Source organism: Sus scrofa, chromosome 13 (assembly GCF_000003025.6).
Source record: "Sus scrofa isolate TJ Tabasco breed Duroc chromosome 13, Sscrofa11.1, whole genome shotgun sequence".
Classification (NCBI taxonomy): domain Eukaryota; kingdom Metazoa; phylum Chordata; class Mammalia; order Artiodactyla; family Suidae; genus Sus; species Sus scrofa.
Window position 1 is genome coordinate 162384340 of NC_010455.5, and position 14413 is coordinate 162398752.

Consider the following 14413-nt stretch of genomic DNA (forward strand, 5'->3'; position numbering starts at 1 on the left):
TACAATATTGAGCCTTTTCATCTATACAATCTCCCTCTATCTTATATCCTTCAAGAAGGATTTTACAGTTTTCCTCATAAAGGTCTTGCCTTGTGTTAGATTTATTCCTAAATATCCTATATTTCAATTGCTATTTATCTAGTATCCAGCAACTTTTAAATAATTCATCTTAATCCTAATAAGTTGTCTGTGGATATTTCTGACAATTTTGTTTCTTCCTTTATTCTATTTTTGGTTTTAATCTTATTAACATGCCTAAGACTCCAAAATAATGTTAAACAGAAGTAGTGATAATGGAGACCTGTGTCTTCTGCCTGAATTTAAAAGGAAATGCTTCAAATGTCTCACCTGCAAGTATGATGTTTACTACAGGTTTTTGTTGGTCTTCATGTTCAAAATGTACACAGCAGTTATTGCTATTAACTATATATGAGTTCACCTTAAAATTTAAAAGTAATCAAACTCTTCTGCACTTTATAAACTCATTGCTTCCTTTCATCTGTGGCTGGACTTACAGTCCTCTTCTATTTATGATCTGTACCCCTTATTACTTTTGCACAGAATGAATTACTGCCTTGCCAATTCTTATTCTACCTTTTAAGATCATGTATGTCATCACAGTCATAAATTTCATTTGAACCTTTTCTACAACCTCTGTTATAATGTTTCTTTTGCTTTGCCTGCTTATAGCTGCCAGGATTGGATTATACTTCAAAGGAGACTAACTTCCACAGCCAAGCCACCATGGAGACACTAGAGAAGTAATGAGCAGATTGTTGTTCCCATGGAAATGCAACAAAAGCCAGTTAGCCCCACACACTACTAGATCAATGCTTAAAACATTTTACTGAGGTTCCCCAACCACTTCTAGGTCCTGACCAACTGGCTTAGGGATTGTTATTCCCTTAAACCAAGTGAGTCCTAAGGCTGGACTCACTAATTCCATGTCCAATTAGAAATATGCCCAGATGGAGTTCCTGCCGTGGCTCAGCAGTTAGTGAACCTGACTAGCATCCATGAAGACATGGGTTCAATCCCTGGCCTTGCTCAGTGGGTTAAGGATCCGGCGTTGCTGTGGCTGTGGTGTAGGCCGGCAGGTGTAGCTCCGATTGGACCCCAAGCCTGGGAACCTCCATATGCCGCAGGCAGCCCTAAAAGGCAAAAAGACAAAAAAAAAAAAAAAAAAAAAAGAATATGCCCAGGATACTTATTCTGTTAACTGGAGGCTGTCAAAGATTTGAAAATACCTGTTCTAACAGTTTCCTTACAAATGAGTTAACTGAGGTCAAAATAAATTAAGTGATTTGTACAAGGTCATGCTAGTGAAAAGCAGAACTCTATGCCTGCAGCTCCTTTCACTATGAAATGACTGCAAATTATGCATCCATGCACCTCTAGAATGAAACATATGTCTACATATATAGAAATCGGCCTGGGGCAAACTGTCATTTGCAAGACATATTGATCTTATACGAAGATGAAATCTTAAGACTCCTCAATGTTATACCTTTATGACACTTTAGCCCTAAGTCACAGCATGTCTGGGAATGTCAGCTCTAGGCCACACCACCATAATTCTGCAGTTTTAACTAATAAATGCAAAACCAAAAAATGAGCTCATATATATGTATATGTAAAGTGAACTCAACTGGACAGAAATATTTCCCAAAATGAATTCAGAATCACACTGGATTGTGGCACAGGCAGATGTACTAACCAATCTATAGAAAAAAAGCATAGCAATCCCCAAGTAAGAATGCAGTAGGGGGAGTGAGATTGTGGAAAGAATCAGAGAAGCAGGATAGAATTTTCCAAGGAGAGAAGACACAAGAATGCAAACAACTGGAGAATGGGCGGAATCTCTTTTGTGGGCAACGTTAGCCTAGGTAAGCTACTCTTAAGGCATCTACCTCATTGTACCCAAACCTTTAGCTCAACAAAAAATCTTTTGATGACTAATTCAGTTTCCTAAGTTCTTCCAGAGAGGCACAAAAATGTCCAGGACATAATTCTCAAGTATTCTAGTCACTAGAATCTACCTACTATAAATTACTAGGTTGGCCTTCTGGTTTTCCCACCAATATCCTAGGTCTGTTCAACTTGGGGTTTCCGGATCACCAGGGTGAAGCATGGTTGACTTCACCAAGGGAATGTCATCTGTTAAGACCACTTCTTGGCCAATCTGCAGGTCACTGCCAGGATGTCCAGCCTCACCTCATATTCTTCCCATTTCAACACCAAACCTACTGCCTAAACACATCCTCAACAAAGATTCTCCAAGATTTAAAACCTACCAGGTAAAAGCATTAAAAAAAGACCTAACATGCCCTCCTTACATAAACTGAATATACTTTTTAATCAGTTCTTGGGGTGAAAAGGCTAAAACTTTTGAGTCCTTCCCAAGAGGCACCTTCACCCGTACTGCCTGGATTCCACAGGACACGCAATGGCACATTACAACATAGACAAAGATGTTTCCCTTCTATTTTCACTCCTGATTTTAATTATTCATTTTTGACTTCATGAATGTAGAAGTATTATAACTACTCAAAGAAAAATAATAATACTATTAATTCGGACCATCTAAGTATCTGTCTGCTAGACTGACCACTGAAATTTGCTAAGAAAATTCCTTTTTCAGTTAATGCAGACTACTTTCCAATACCTTTTTCAGACTTATCAAAACGTAGAGCGACTGACTGGAACACATTTTTTTTCCTGGTTTTCCTCCAATAGACAGGAAGCATCAGTATCCACTTAGTCTTTCCAAGTTGGTGTCTAAAAGCCACTGAGACAGACTAAGGACTCTATTTTTAACCCTATTCCTCAGCCAAGACTCTATTCTTAGCCTGATACCACAAATACTCTCTCCAGGAATGCCTTGTGAAATTAGTCTACATTGCTGAGGTTAGGATCAAAGATTCCAAGTATGATCATCATTCCTGGAGTCAGCACTGGTTGAAAGGTCTGAGTCACTCCTACCACCACGTAGGGCTTCTAGTCAACACTGAGCAAATCTCAGCTTTGAGCAAATGCTCTGAGGGGACTTCTTGCAAATATCCCAGATCCTCACTGCTTCCTCTGTGTAGACACCACTACCTAGGAGTCCAGAATGAACAATCCCAGAGTAGTTATCCTTTCTCATATTTAAAATTCTGCATAAATATGACAGAAAGCAGAAACTACTTCTTTTACAAATGTAGCCCTCTAAGATGACCCAGATAAATCCGTACACACCAAGCAGGAAAACCCTAGTTCCCCAAAACAAGATTTGAAATCAATACCAGTGGTGGTCCATGCCTTTAAGTAATATTGTAAGCCTCAGAAGCAGACAAGTTGTCATGGTACTCATCCAACAGAATAATAAAATGATTAAGTTACTCTTTTTACTAAGCAGCTATAAAGATTATATCCATGATACTAATAGTGAATTCTTATTGAGTGCTCACCGTGTGCTAGGTATTTTGCAAGCACCACCACACTTAATATTCCAGTGACCTTCTAAAGTACTATTATTTTTTTATAGATGAGGAAACTAAGTAATTTTGCCAATGTCACCCAAACTGCTCAAGTTTAGCACTAATTTAACCTCAGGCCTGTATCACTCTAAATTTTGCATTCTGTTATAAAATAAAAAGAGGAGTTCTTGTCACGGTTCAGAGGTTAACGAACCCAACTAGGAACCATGAGGACTCAGGTTCGATCCCTGGCCTTGCTCAGTGGGTTAAGGATCTGGCGTTGCTGTAGATGTGGTGTAGGCTAGCAGCTACAGCTCCAATTCAACCCCTAGCCTGGGAATCTCCGTATGCTGCAGGTGTGGCCCTAAAAAGACAAAAAAATAAGAATAAAAAATAACATAAAAATAAATTTTTTTTAAATTAAAAAATAAAAATAACAGTCTTATACTTTGGTTGGATTTCATGAGTGAATCTCAATTCGACAATCTACAAGTTATTTAAATTTTTATATTTTCCCTTATTTCTTCCAACTTCACATTATCATTCACTGTAATTAAACTGGACAAGAAAAGATCTTATAAATATGCATTCAGCAAAGTACTTACATAGTCAATGGGCTTGAGGGATATGACTCTAGATGTTGGGCAGCCGCAGGAAGTAAGGTCAGCATAGAGGCCTTCTTCTAACACACACTGATTATTTGAAATGTCCTCCTGGTAATACATGAGCCAGCTGAAAAAACAAGCAGTGCAACAGTCAGAATGCATCAGCTGGCAGTCTAATTTGTCATCATGCAGTGGGAACTGGGGTAGGAGTGGGACATAAAAGTACTGGTGCAACAAGCAGTGCAACAGTCAAAATGCATCAGCTGGCAGTCTAATTTGTCATCATGCAGTGGGAACTGGGGTAGGAGTGGGACATAAAAGTACTGGTGCTGGGCAGCAGCAAGTACCCAGATTTGGTATAAAGAAAAAGAAAAGGAAAAAAAAACAACTACCACTATTACTTATTGACAGCTTACCATGTACCAGACTAGGTACTTTGCATGTTTTATTTCACTGTGGACTCAATAATTCTGAAGTAGAAACATGCCCTTATTTTTATAGGAAACACAACTAAGGATTAGAAAGGTTAAGTGATTTCCCCAACTATTAACTCACAGAGCTGAAATGTGAAATAAGACATCTGCTGGAAGCAGTGCTTTCAAGTACGAAAACTTGGGACCAAATTATAGTAATTATTAAGTACTTTACAGATTGATATTTCTTTTTTGAAAAAAACAAAAATTTGTATCCTTACTTAATGATGAGCTTGCTTTCAGTCTAGGTTGAGCTAGAAGCTAGACTCCTAATATTACACAAGTTTTAAAACCTGTCACCTGCACAGCTGACAGCTAATGGAAAATTTTTTAAGATATGAACACTGTAGAATCTTCCGTATCAAATTATCTTCAATGCAGCACTCATCAAAAGCTTGGGTAAGACATGCCCTTTTGGAAAGAAGGAGCCCAAGGGAGAAATTAATTGGTTGTTACTACTTTAGCTTTGGTATGTTTAAGTTCTAGCTCTGTATTTTAAAATCCCTAGAACTGTACTCTTGCTAGACAAAGTTAACTTTAGATAACCACAGAAATGCTTGGTGACATAATTTATTGCCATATCTTCTATATAATAAGCATTTTATAGCCAATATTTACCAAAGGTTTTCAATGTGTTGGATATGGAGCTAAGCTCTTACACTTATCTGCAGTATGTATTTGGTCCTTATAAGAATCCTTTGAGGAAGGGACTATTATTATCTTATTATCTAAATATAGGACTATTATTTACAGAGGAGGAAACTGAGATTCAGACAAATGGTCTAACTTGCTTAAGGTTATACAACCAGGAAGTGGTGAACTCGGTTCAAATCCAGATCTCTAAAGCATCCCAGACACTTAAGCAATAACCATGGTTCTTGTGTTATTTTAGTAAAACTATAGTTTAATAAACTACACATATATTTAAATAAACGTACTTTTTTTTTTTGTCATTTTAGGGCTGCACCCATGGCATATGGAAGTTCCTAGGCTAGGGGTTAAATTGGAGCTGTAGCTGCTGGCTTACGCCACAGCCACAGCAACATAGGATCCAAGCCTACACCACTGCTCACTGCAATGCCAGATTCTTAACCCACTGAGCAAGTCCAGGGATCAAGTCCTTATGGATACTAGCCAGGTCTGTTACTACTAAGCCACAACGGGAACTCTTGAAATGTACGTTTTTGTTTAGAGTTGGCCCTCTGTGTCTTCAGGTTTCCACTCTGCAGATACAGAGTCCTGACTGTACTAAGCTACTTTATATAAGGGACAGGAACATCCATGGTCTCTGGTATATGGGGGTGCTCCTGGAACCAATCCCTCATGGATACTGAGGGACAACTGTGTATATACATATGTATATGTGTGTGTGTGTATAATTATACATATACACACCATAAATAAATAAAAATCTATTTCCCACTTAAAGCAATGCATACAATTAATTTGCCCTAAACTTCAATGTCAGGAAAAAAAATTCCCTCTAGGAAAACTTCAGTGTTTTTTTTTTTTTAATCAGAAAATTAAAATATTCTTGTAAAATGCTTCTATCTTAGAGAAGAAACTCAGAGCAAAATACTAGTAACATAATTATTTCAGTCTCTTGGTGTGTGTATATGTATAGGTGTGTGTGTGTGTATATGTATTTCTCACTAAAGAGTTGCAGATAATCTATTTAACTAACCATGTCTTATTTTATGTACTTTAATATTGTAAAACTTCCATATCCTTTTTAGAAGTAAGTATAAAAACATTAACAGATAGAGGGATGTTCAAAGCAGTAAGAACTACAGGTAATCAGAGAGAGAAAAGACTGCTTGATTTAGGGCTAATCAAGGTTAACACGGGAAATGAAGATAGACTGACCCTTAAAAATACATATTCAGATTAGTATTAAGCAGGGTTCATACATATACAGACCCGCAGGAGGCCAGGAAGGTGATATAAATGAATAGCGTACCAGATGAAAAGAAAATTAGTAATATATCCTGTGGTCTACTGGGGAACACAAAGGCCTCTCCTTAACACCAATTAATTATTGCCAAAGGAGAAATGTTTCCCCAGGGTTTTAAAATCTCCTGATTTTTAAATAGGAAGTAAAAAACAGATTCTCCTGAAAATAGCCTAAGCTGAATTACTGATACAAAAAAACCTTTGCAAACATAGTCTGTAGGCCATCCAAATAACGTCTGCTGGCTAGATTTACCTGATAACTTTTGATGATACAGAGCAAGGATTAGCAAACTACAGCTTGTGGACCAAATCTACCCCATGGCCAGTTTTCTAACAGCTCACAGTTAAGACTGGTTTTGCATTTTAAATGTTTTTTAAAAATTAAAAGAAGATTTTTTGACATGTGAATAATATGTACAACTCAAATTTCAACATCTCTAAACAGAACTTCAGTGGAACACAGCCATGCCTGTTTGTTACATGTTGCCTACAGCTTTAGTGCTGAGTAGCTCTAGGGACAGAGCCTGCTTGGCCCACAAAGCTGAAAATACCTACTACCTGGCCCTTGATAGAGAGAGGCTGCTGACCCCCTGTATAGATGGGAAGGAGAAAAACATATAGCTTAGTAAATACCGGACAGGGGTTTTGACAAGGGGAAGTACAAGGATAAAATGGAGCATGGATACAGAAAATGAGACAAATGAGACTCACTGATGGTCAAGCCTGAAAAAGGAACAGCCTGAACTCATCTGACTGGTATTAAAGAATGACTATGGGATTTAAAGAAGAGTAGGAAAAATATTAAACTGGACTTTGGGACAAATAATTGGGCTATGATTGGTTTGTGGTAAACACTGGAAATAAGATGACATGAGAGTAGGGCTAACTAGGAGACTAAAATTCCTCAAGTGGAAAATAGGACCTTTGTCTTTACTGGTACAAGCGAAAAAAAGAGGATAATTGATGAATCCAAGATATCTTGAAGGAAAAAAAAAGACTTGGATGAGTTACTAGGTATATATCTGACATATACAGATACCACTATAGAGATACATACACTTAAAAATTACTAAAGTGGTGGAGTTCCCATTGTGGTGCAGCAGAAACAAATCTGACTAGCATCTATGAGGATGTGGGTTTGATCCCTGGCCTTGCTCAGCGGGTTGGGGATCCAGCATTGCCGTGAGCTGTAGTGTAGGTCGAAGATGTGGCTCAGATCCTGTGTTGTTGTGGCTGTGGTTTAGGCTGGCAGCTGTAGCTCTGAATCAACCCCTAGCCCGGGAACTTCCATATACCACAAGTGTGGCCCTAAAAAAAAAAAAAAAAAAAAAAAAGACTAAAAAGGTAAATTTCATATCATACCACAGCAAAAAGTTAGATATATACTAGGGTATAAATTAAGAATCACATATGGGAGCTTCCCTCATGGCTCAGTAGTAATGAACCAAACCAGTATCCATGAGGACGTGGTTTTGATCCCTGCCCTTGCTCAGTGGGTTAAAGATCTGGTGTTGCTCTCAGCTATGGTGTAGGTTGCAGACGTGGCTGGGATCCCATGTTGCTGTGGCTGTTGTGAAGGCCAGCAGCTACAGCTCGGATTTGAGCCCTAGCCTGGGAATTTCATATGCTGCAGAAGTGGTCCTAAAAAGACCAAAAAAAGGGGGGGGGGATAACATACAATCTTATATACATGTGAGACAAGGTCCAGTATGTTGCTGTAGTTGCAAGAACACAGAATTAGAAAACAAAACCAGACCAGGGGTTGGGGCCTGGCTGACTGGGCCAGAAGCCCTGGAATCAGCTGGAGCAGCCAGAGAGGCCCAGGGGGTGCAGATGCCTGGAGCTTGTGGCCAGCTTGCCTTGGCGCTGCGAGGGACAGCACCTTCCTTGGGTGCCCGTTGCCGGGAGGTGCTTGCACTCCTCGGGGTTGTGGCCCTTCCAGATGAGAACAAGAGGGAGGGACCCTCCTCAACTGAGAACAAGAGGGAGGGGCCCTCCCCAGAAGAGAACAAGAGGGAAGGGAAATAACCCCGTGCCTTCTACCCAGCGCCGCTGGAGTTCTTGGTGTGCCCGCTCCCCAAGAAGCCGCTCAGATATGAAGCATCGACAGAAGAATTAATCAATGAAGAGTTGGGAATAGCCTATCCAATTATTGACGGGATTCCTAATATGATACCATAGGCAGCTAGGATGACACATCAAAATAAGAAGCAAGAAGAAATGGAGCAGCATTAGATCACACAGAAATACAACAACATACAACTAAATTTTCTAAACACCATCTACCTTTTGAGAAGTCAGAGTGGCAGGTAATAAGTGGGTGAGAAGAATGTTTGTCTCTTCCTACACTGTTTCTGCTCCATTGGTCTCTTTGGGAGGACTGTTATACTCAGGCTCTGTGGAAGAAAGCTTCTCACAGAGCTGCAATAGCACAGTCAGCCTGTGCTTTTACAGTCTGCTCCTGCCGATTACCATACCCGTTTATGTGTTCTTCCACCTTTGCACTTGGATGAGTATTAAACTCTTTCTGCATAATTAATGCAACCAGAGGCATGATGGTATTCACTAATGATATGCTTGAGTGTCCATCTCTGAAAGCTCGGCTACATGGAAATACTAGAAACCCACTGAATTTGTAGGAAAGATGCTTAGCATTTGTCAGAGGTTTAGGACTATGTGACATTTAAGTTGCAGAGGCTTCTTTATTGTATTTTGGTTCCGCCCCTGTTTTTCCAAGGTTCTGATTTATACCTGGTATATCAGAAGAAACATTTCAACAAAGTATCTCGTTTGAAATTAACAGCCCCAGCCATCATCTGATGGCTTTTTCTTATCCCATTCCTAATTAAAAATTACTAATTTGAAATGTATGTTTTTTTTAGATTCAAAGTCTTTGGTAAAGCCACATGTTAAGAATGACTGAAATAACTACAAAAGAGCTATGGGGAGCAGTTGAAGAGAAGTGCGGTTGGACTAGTGTGACATAAAACTATAATAAAATGTAAATTTCACATTAAAAAAATGGCCAAAGCAATCCTGGGTTTGACATTTGGTGTGTGACCTTGGCAAACTCTTTGAGTTAGGGATCCTCATCTGTGAAATGGGGACAACAAACACTTTAAACAAACAGGTTTTTTAAAAATTTAGGAGTAGTATGTCTTATCAGGACAAAAATGCTACCTTTTTTTATACCATTCTATTATACTATAAACACACAATATAAACATTCAGAATATTTAGGAAATAATCTCAGCTAACAGGGAGAAAAACAAACACCAAAATGCTCCCAAAGTTGGCTAATCAGCATTGCTCCTCTGCTGTGCACAACGGCTCGTAAGACAAGCTGGGCAACATTCACATAGGCTATTATTTAGCAGTTGACTAATGATTAAAATTTTTTATTTCACTGTATGTGCAAAAAGAAAGTCAAATCTCTGTAAATTTAAAGGAAATTTAGTTACTAAACAGTGGAAAACACTCAATAAGCACACTTACCAACCCCGAAGAACTTTAAAAGAACATGGTGTGAATGATGAAGGCAAATCCGAAATTTCTTTTGTGAAATCTATACATTCACCTTGGAACCCTGGTTTACTGAATGCTTTGAGCTACAAGAGCAACAACACAACAATTACAACAGAAAATAAGTTGTTTGACATCATCACAAGAGCAAATGAAAACCTTTAGTATCATGTACTTATAAAAATTCAGCAAAACGCTAGACTCATGGTTTATTTATTAACAACGAATCTATGTTAAGGATGAATGGCATCTTCCTTAAACTTCTTTTTTTTTTCCTTACATGTTTTTCAGAAATGTCACAATTTAATTATCATTTTCACCCATCTCTTGCATCAGATTCTGAGCATGGAGACCCAGAAAACAATTCTACCTGAAAAGAGTAAAATCAGAATCCTTCCTCTTCTAAAAAAAAAAAAAAAATGTGGTCCTTTCCCATTGTATCAAACAATGATTATCCCCTGGGATGAGACTACATGTGTGCAATAAGAAGCAATTTAGTGCTAAACAACAAAGGCGGTTAGGATTGGTATGCCTTTTCTTCCCCCAAGCCTTCCTGATCCACAGTTAATAAAAGGGAGAGGGAGAAAGCACAAGTGCCATGCCCATAAATGAGCAGGAGAGTGCCTGTGAGACCATAGGAGCAGATGGTGGAGAAGATAATAATGATGGGATTAGTGGAAGATTTACAGTGAAGAAAGAAAAGATGTCTGTGCCATGTATTTCAGCTTACACGTTTCAGTTACTGATCATTCCTTAAATGCACAGCTTAGAGCTTTATATAACTACATTTCTACTTTAGCCCTGCCAAGGAAAATTCATGAAATCTCAACTGTAATTCCCTTTAGGCCAGAGATAGAACAATCTGCAATGCTAGTGGCCCTGGATCTCTAATAGGAAAGAAAAAATTAATGAGCCCTATAAATATTTCATAATACACTGGAGCCTTGAAATAACATGGCCCACAGATCCACCCGGCAGAGACAGGCCTGCATTGCAGCTATGAACGCAAATGCATCGTAATAACCATCTGCAGTGCTACCCGCCTCCCGCCTGGGCTGTCATCAAGAACAAGCCTTCTTTGAAAAGTTGAAGTTGGCTTCCTCCATCTTCCCAAGGGTCCTCTTAGAGACTGATGGTCTCTAGGTTCTGAGGAATTGCTCCTTGGCTATCTCATTCTGCTCTGCCCCTGCTTGGTCTCATATCAAAGAGCAACCCAAACCAGAAAGCTGAGAGAACCAACTCCCTCTGACCAACCGGGGCTTGCACAATATGATTTCCTGTTGTGAAATGCAGCTGTATTTTGAGCATTAAAACATCAAGGGACTCCCTGCCTGAAGGAGGGGTGACCGATCAAGTTCCTATCATGGTGGATACAGGGGATAGCAAGAAAAAGGAAGTCCAAAACAGACCTCTGGAACAGTTCCCTGTATAAGAACAATTCTACATGTCCAAGTAAATTGCCCTGAAGTCCCTGGCAAGAGTATACATTTCACTCAGTGGTTTTTCAGACTATGTTTCTTAACTTATAAGGTTTATAAAACATAAGGCTAAAAAGTAAATCACTTTCAATTCCCAAAAATGTGGAGTAATTTCTCCTGCAGGCAAATATTATCTTTATTCACAAATAAGAATCAAAAAAGCCACATGGGAACAGTGAATGGGCTACTTTGTTCATTACATGTATTCCCAGTTTGTTGAATTAATTATATTCATACTGCGGAGCATAAGATTTATACTTCAATATTTTACCATGAAGCCATTAAAATGTCAAATCCTGGACAAGTGGCAATGCAAATTAAGCATATTTCAGATGGTATATGTAACAGCCACCTCTACTTTTTAGTCTTAGTTTTCATACCCAGAAGCATTAATTAAAATTCTCAGAGTTCCTATGGTGGCGCAGCAGAAACAAATCTAAGAACCATGAGGTTGTGGGTTCTATCCCTGGCCTTGCTCAGTGGGTTAAGGATCTGGCATTGCCGTGAGCTATGGTATAGGTTGCAGATGAGGCTCAGATCCCGCGTTGCTGTGGCTGTGATGTAGGCCAGCAGCTGTAGCTCCAATTCGACCCCTAGCCTGGGAACCTCCATATACCACGGGTGCAGCCCTAAAAAGCAATAAATAAATAAATAAAAATAAAAAAGTTGCAATTCTCGTTTAAAAAAAATAAAATTCTCTCTCTCTCTCACTCTTCCATGAAGTATGCTTTGATTTGATAGGTTAAAGTATTCTTTACCCAAACTAAAAAATGGACATAATACTGATCTGAGTTTATTTTTACCCTCAAAATGGGATAGGGTAATATGGTTCACCCAAGATTTGTTCAACACCAGAAAAGGAACACTTCATTTTGACTGCCTTACAAATAGCTCTGGAAAAAAAAAAAAAACAATTCTCAAAATAATGTTCTGAGGACGGACCATAGAGAAACTAACTCTGTGCTAATTATTAATAAATAATCTACACTTAGTGAAGTTAAGTGACAGTGTCTTGTTGAAAATAAGCCTTGTGAAAAGATAGTTTGATGACCCACTATTGTGATTTCCTTTCTAGATTAACAGAGAATAAATGTACAAAACAACTTGGATAGGTTGCCTGGAACACAGCTGAACAGGCAATGCACAAGAAATAAGTTTATTTCAAACCATACTCTTCCCTCCATGCCATGTGAGTGTGGATCAGTTACTACCAGCCCCAAATGGAACCTTATGGAAGCAAAGCAAAAAAAAAAAAAAAAAAAAAAAAAAAAAAGGTAGTATCACTGGTTTCCAAGGTGCCATTTCACTTCAGAAACATATATTACACATATATATACTATGTTTTCTTTAGAATTACCCTTTGAAGCAGATATTATCACTACATTATCATGAAAATTTTGTAGAAATCTTTTACTATATACTTTTAATTTATGCTATATGTGAATAAATATAATAGTTCTTTTATATGACAAACTAAAAACTCAAGAACTTAGTGACCAAGAGCTTAGTGTATTCATCTAATTTATTCCACAATATCAGAATTTTAATGTAATTTTATTTATTCCAATGTTAAAATAATTTCTCAAACAAGATTCTGGTACTGTCTAAACAAGATGTCTGCAGCCCTTTGGATTTCCCTCAAACAAACATACTTGTGTTAAACAAAGAACGGTCTTGTTTCCACTCTTCCATTACATCACATTGTCTCATATTGTACTGCGATGTACTTCAAAATACACATATCAACTATATATTCTATAACTGCACATTAATATATTCTATAATTCAACAGAATATTCCAGAATGAATTGAATATATTCTATTTAATATGCACATCAATTATGCACTTTATAGTAATTTTACTTCCCTGCTTACTCATTGAAGGCTTTCTTTCCTAAGAGATGTACTACTTTCTGAGTATTTCTGGTCTCTGTATTCTGTAAAAATGATCTGGTCATAGTACCACAAAAAAATGTTTTCCTCTACTGTTCTTGAATCCTACTAATATTTGACTAAAACTGTTGTTTTATTATCCCCCCACATATTATTGACAACCACCACTGTTAAAGACCCTGTAATGACTCTAAAAATCACTTTGGCCAAATTAGTCAAGACAAGAAAATATTCAGTTGCTTTTTCTCAGAAACAATCATGTATAAATGGAATAGAGCTCGACAGTTAAAGAAATCCAAACTTCTAATTACGTTAGCAAATAGACTTGAAAAACACTCTGGGAAAGTAAAGTCTTTGGTTGGGTCAAAGGTGGGGATGGGTTAGAATCTCTCAAGAATGGCTGCCTGACTACAGTCTCTCTAGAAACAAAACTCACTTTTATAAGACTTAATATAGTGAGATTTCTGATCCTGAGGACTTACTGACAGAGGGAGAGAGATGAGGACACTCTGAATGTAATCCAAATTTCGTTTGTTTTTTTGGTTTGTTTGGGGGAAAAAAAATAAAATGCCATCTGCTAACTATGAAGAACTCTATAATGATTTTGCCTTTGTATCAAATATTTTGAGTTGGCAATTAGACTTGGTGACTAATCTTCAGCCATAGGAAAAAAACAATGTTCTCAATAAAAGGTGGTGATCTATGTTCCAAAGGAGACATCTATCATCCTATTATGCTGACACATCAGCAATAGTATTTTTACTAGCATACTGATCTCTACACACATATATTTTCCGGCTTTTCCCATCTTAGGGTGCTTGATGGGAAATTAAGCAGCGTGAAAGAATTCCCTTCTGATGTGAACTTGAGATTTAACTTCCTCCTTATTCCTCAGACAGGAAAAATAACTACTCATCTGAAGACAGCATCTGAATTGTCAACCTGACTATCACAACTACTTGTGAAGGAGAAAATACTTTCTAGTTACTGAATTGAACCAAATTGTCAGCCAAGATCCATTTGTTTTTCTT

The 14413-nt window shown here is 38.0% G+C and overlaps 2 protein-coding genes across 2 annotated transcripts in view; one reads left to right on the top strand and one right to left on the bottom strand.

Annotated features, from left to right (window-relative positions):
- Window positions 1-14413, bottom strand: part of CRYBG3 (crystallin beta-gamma domain containing 3) — a 124429-nt gene that overhangs the window by 29997 nt on the left and 80019 nt on the right. The window contains exons 16-17 of the mRNA XM_021070691.1: window positions 9985-10097; window positions 4064-4190 (exon numbers count right to left, since the gene is read on the bottom strand). Of these exons, the coding sequence (XP_020926350.1) occupies window positions 4064-4190; window positions 9985-10097 (240 nt within the window). The remainder of the gene's footprint in view (window positions 1-4063; window positions 4191-9984; window positions 10098-14413) is intronic.
- On the top strand, window positions 8038-9978 carry LOC110256448 (phosphatidylinositol N-acetylglucosaminyltransferase subunit Y-like). The gene has a single exon (XM_021070696.1). The coding sequence runs from the start codon at window positions 8819-8821 to the stop codon at window positions 9026-9028; it is 210 nt and encodes a 69-aa protein (XP_020926355.1). The 5' UTR covers window positions 8038-8818; the 3' UTR covers window positions 9029-9978.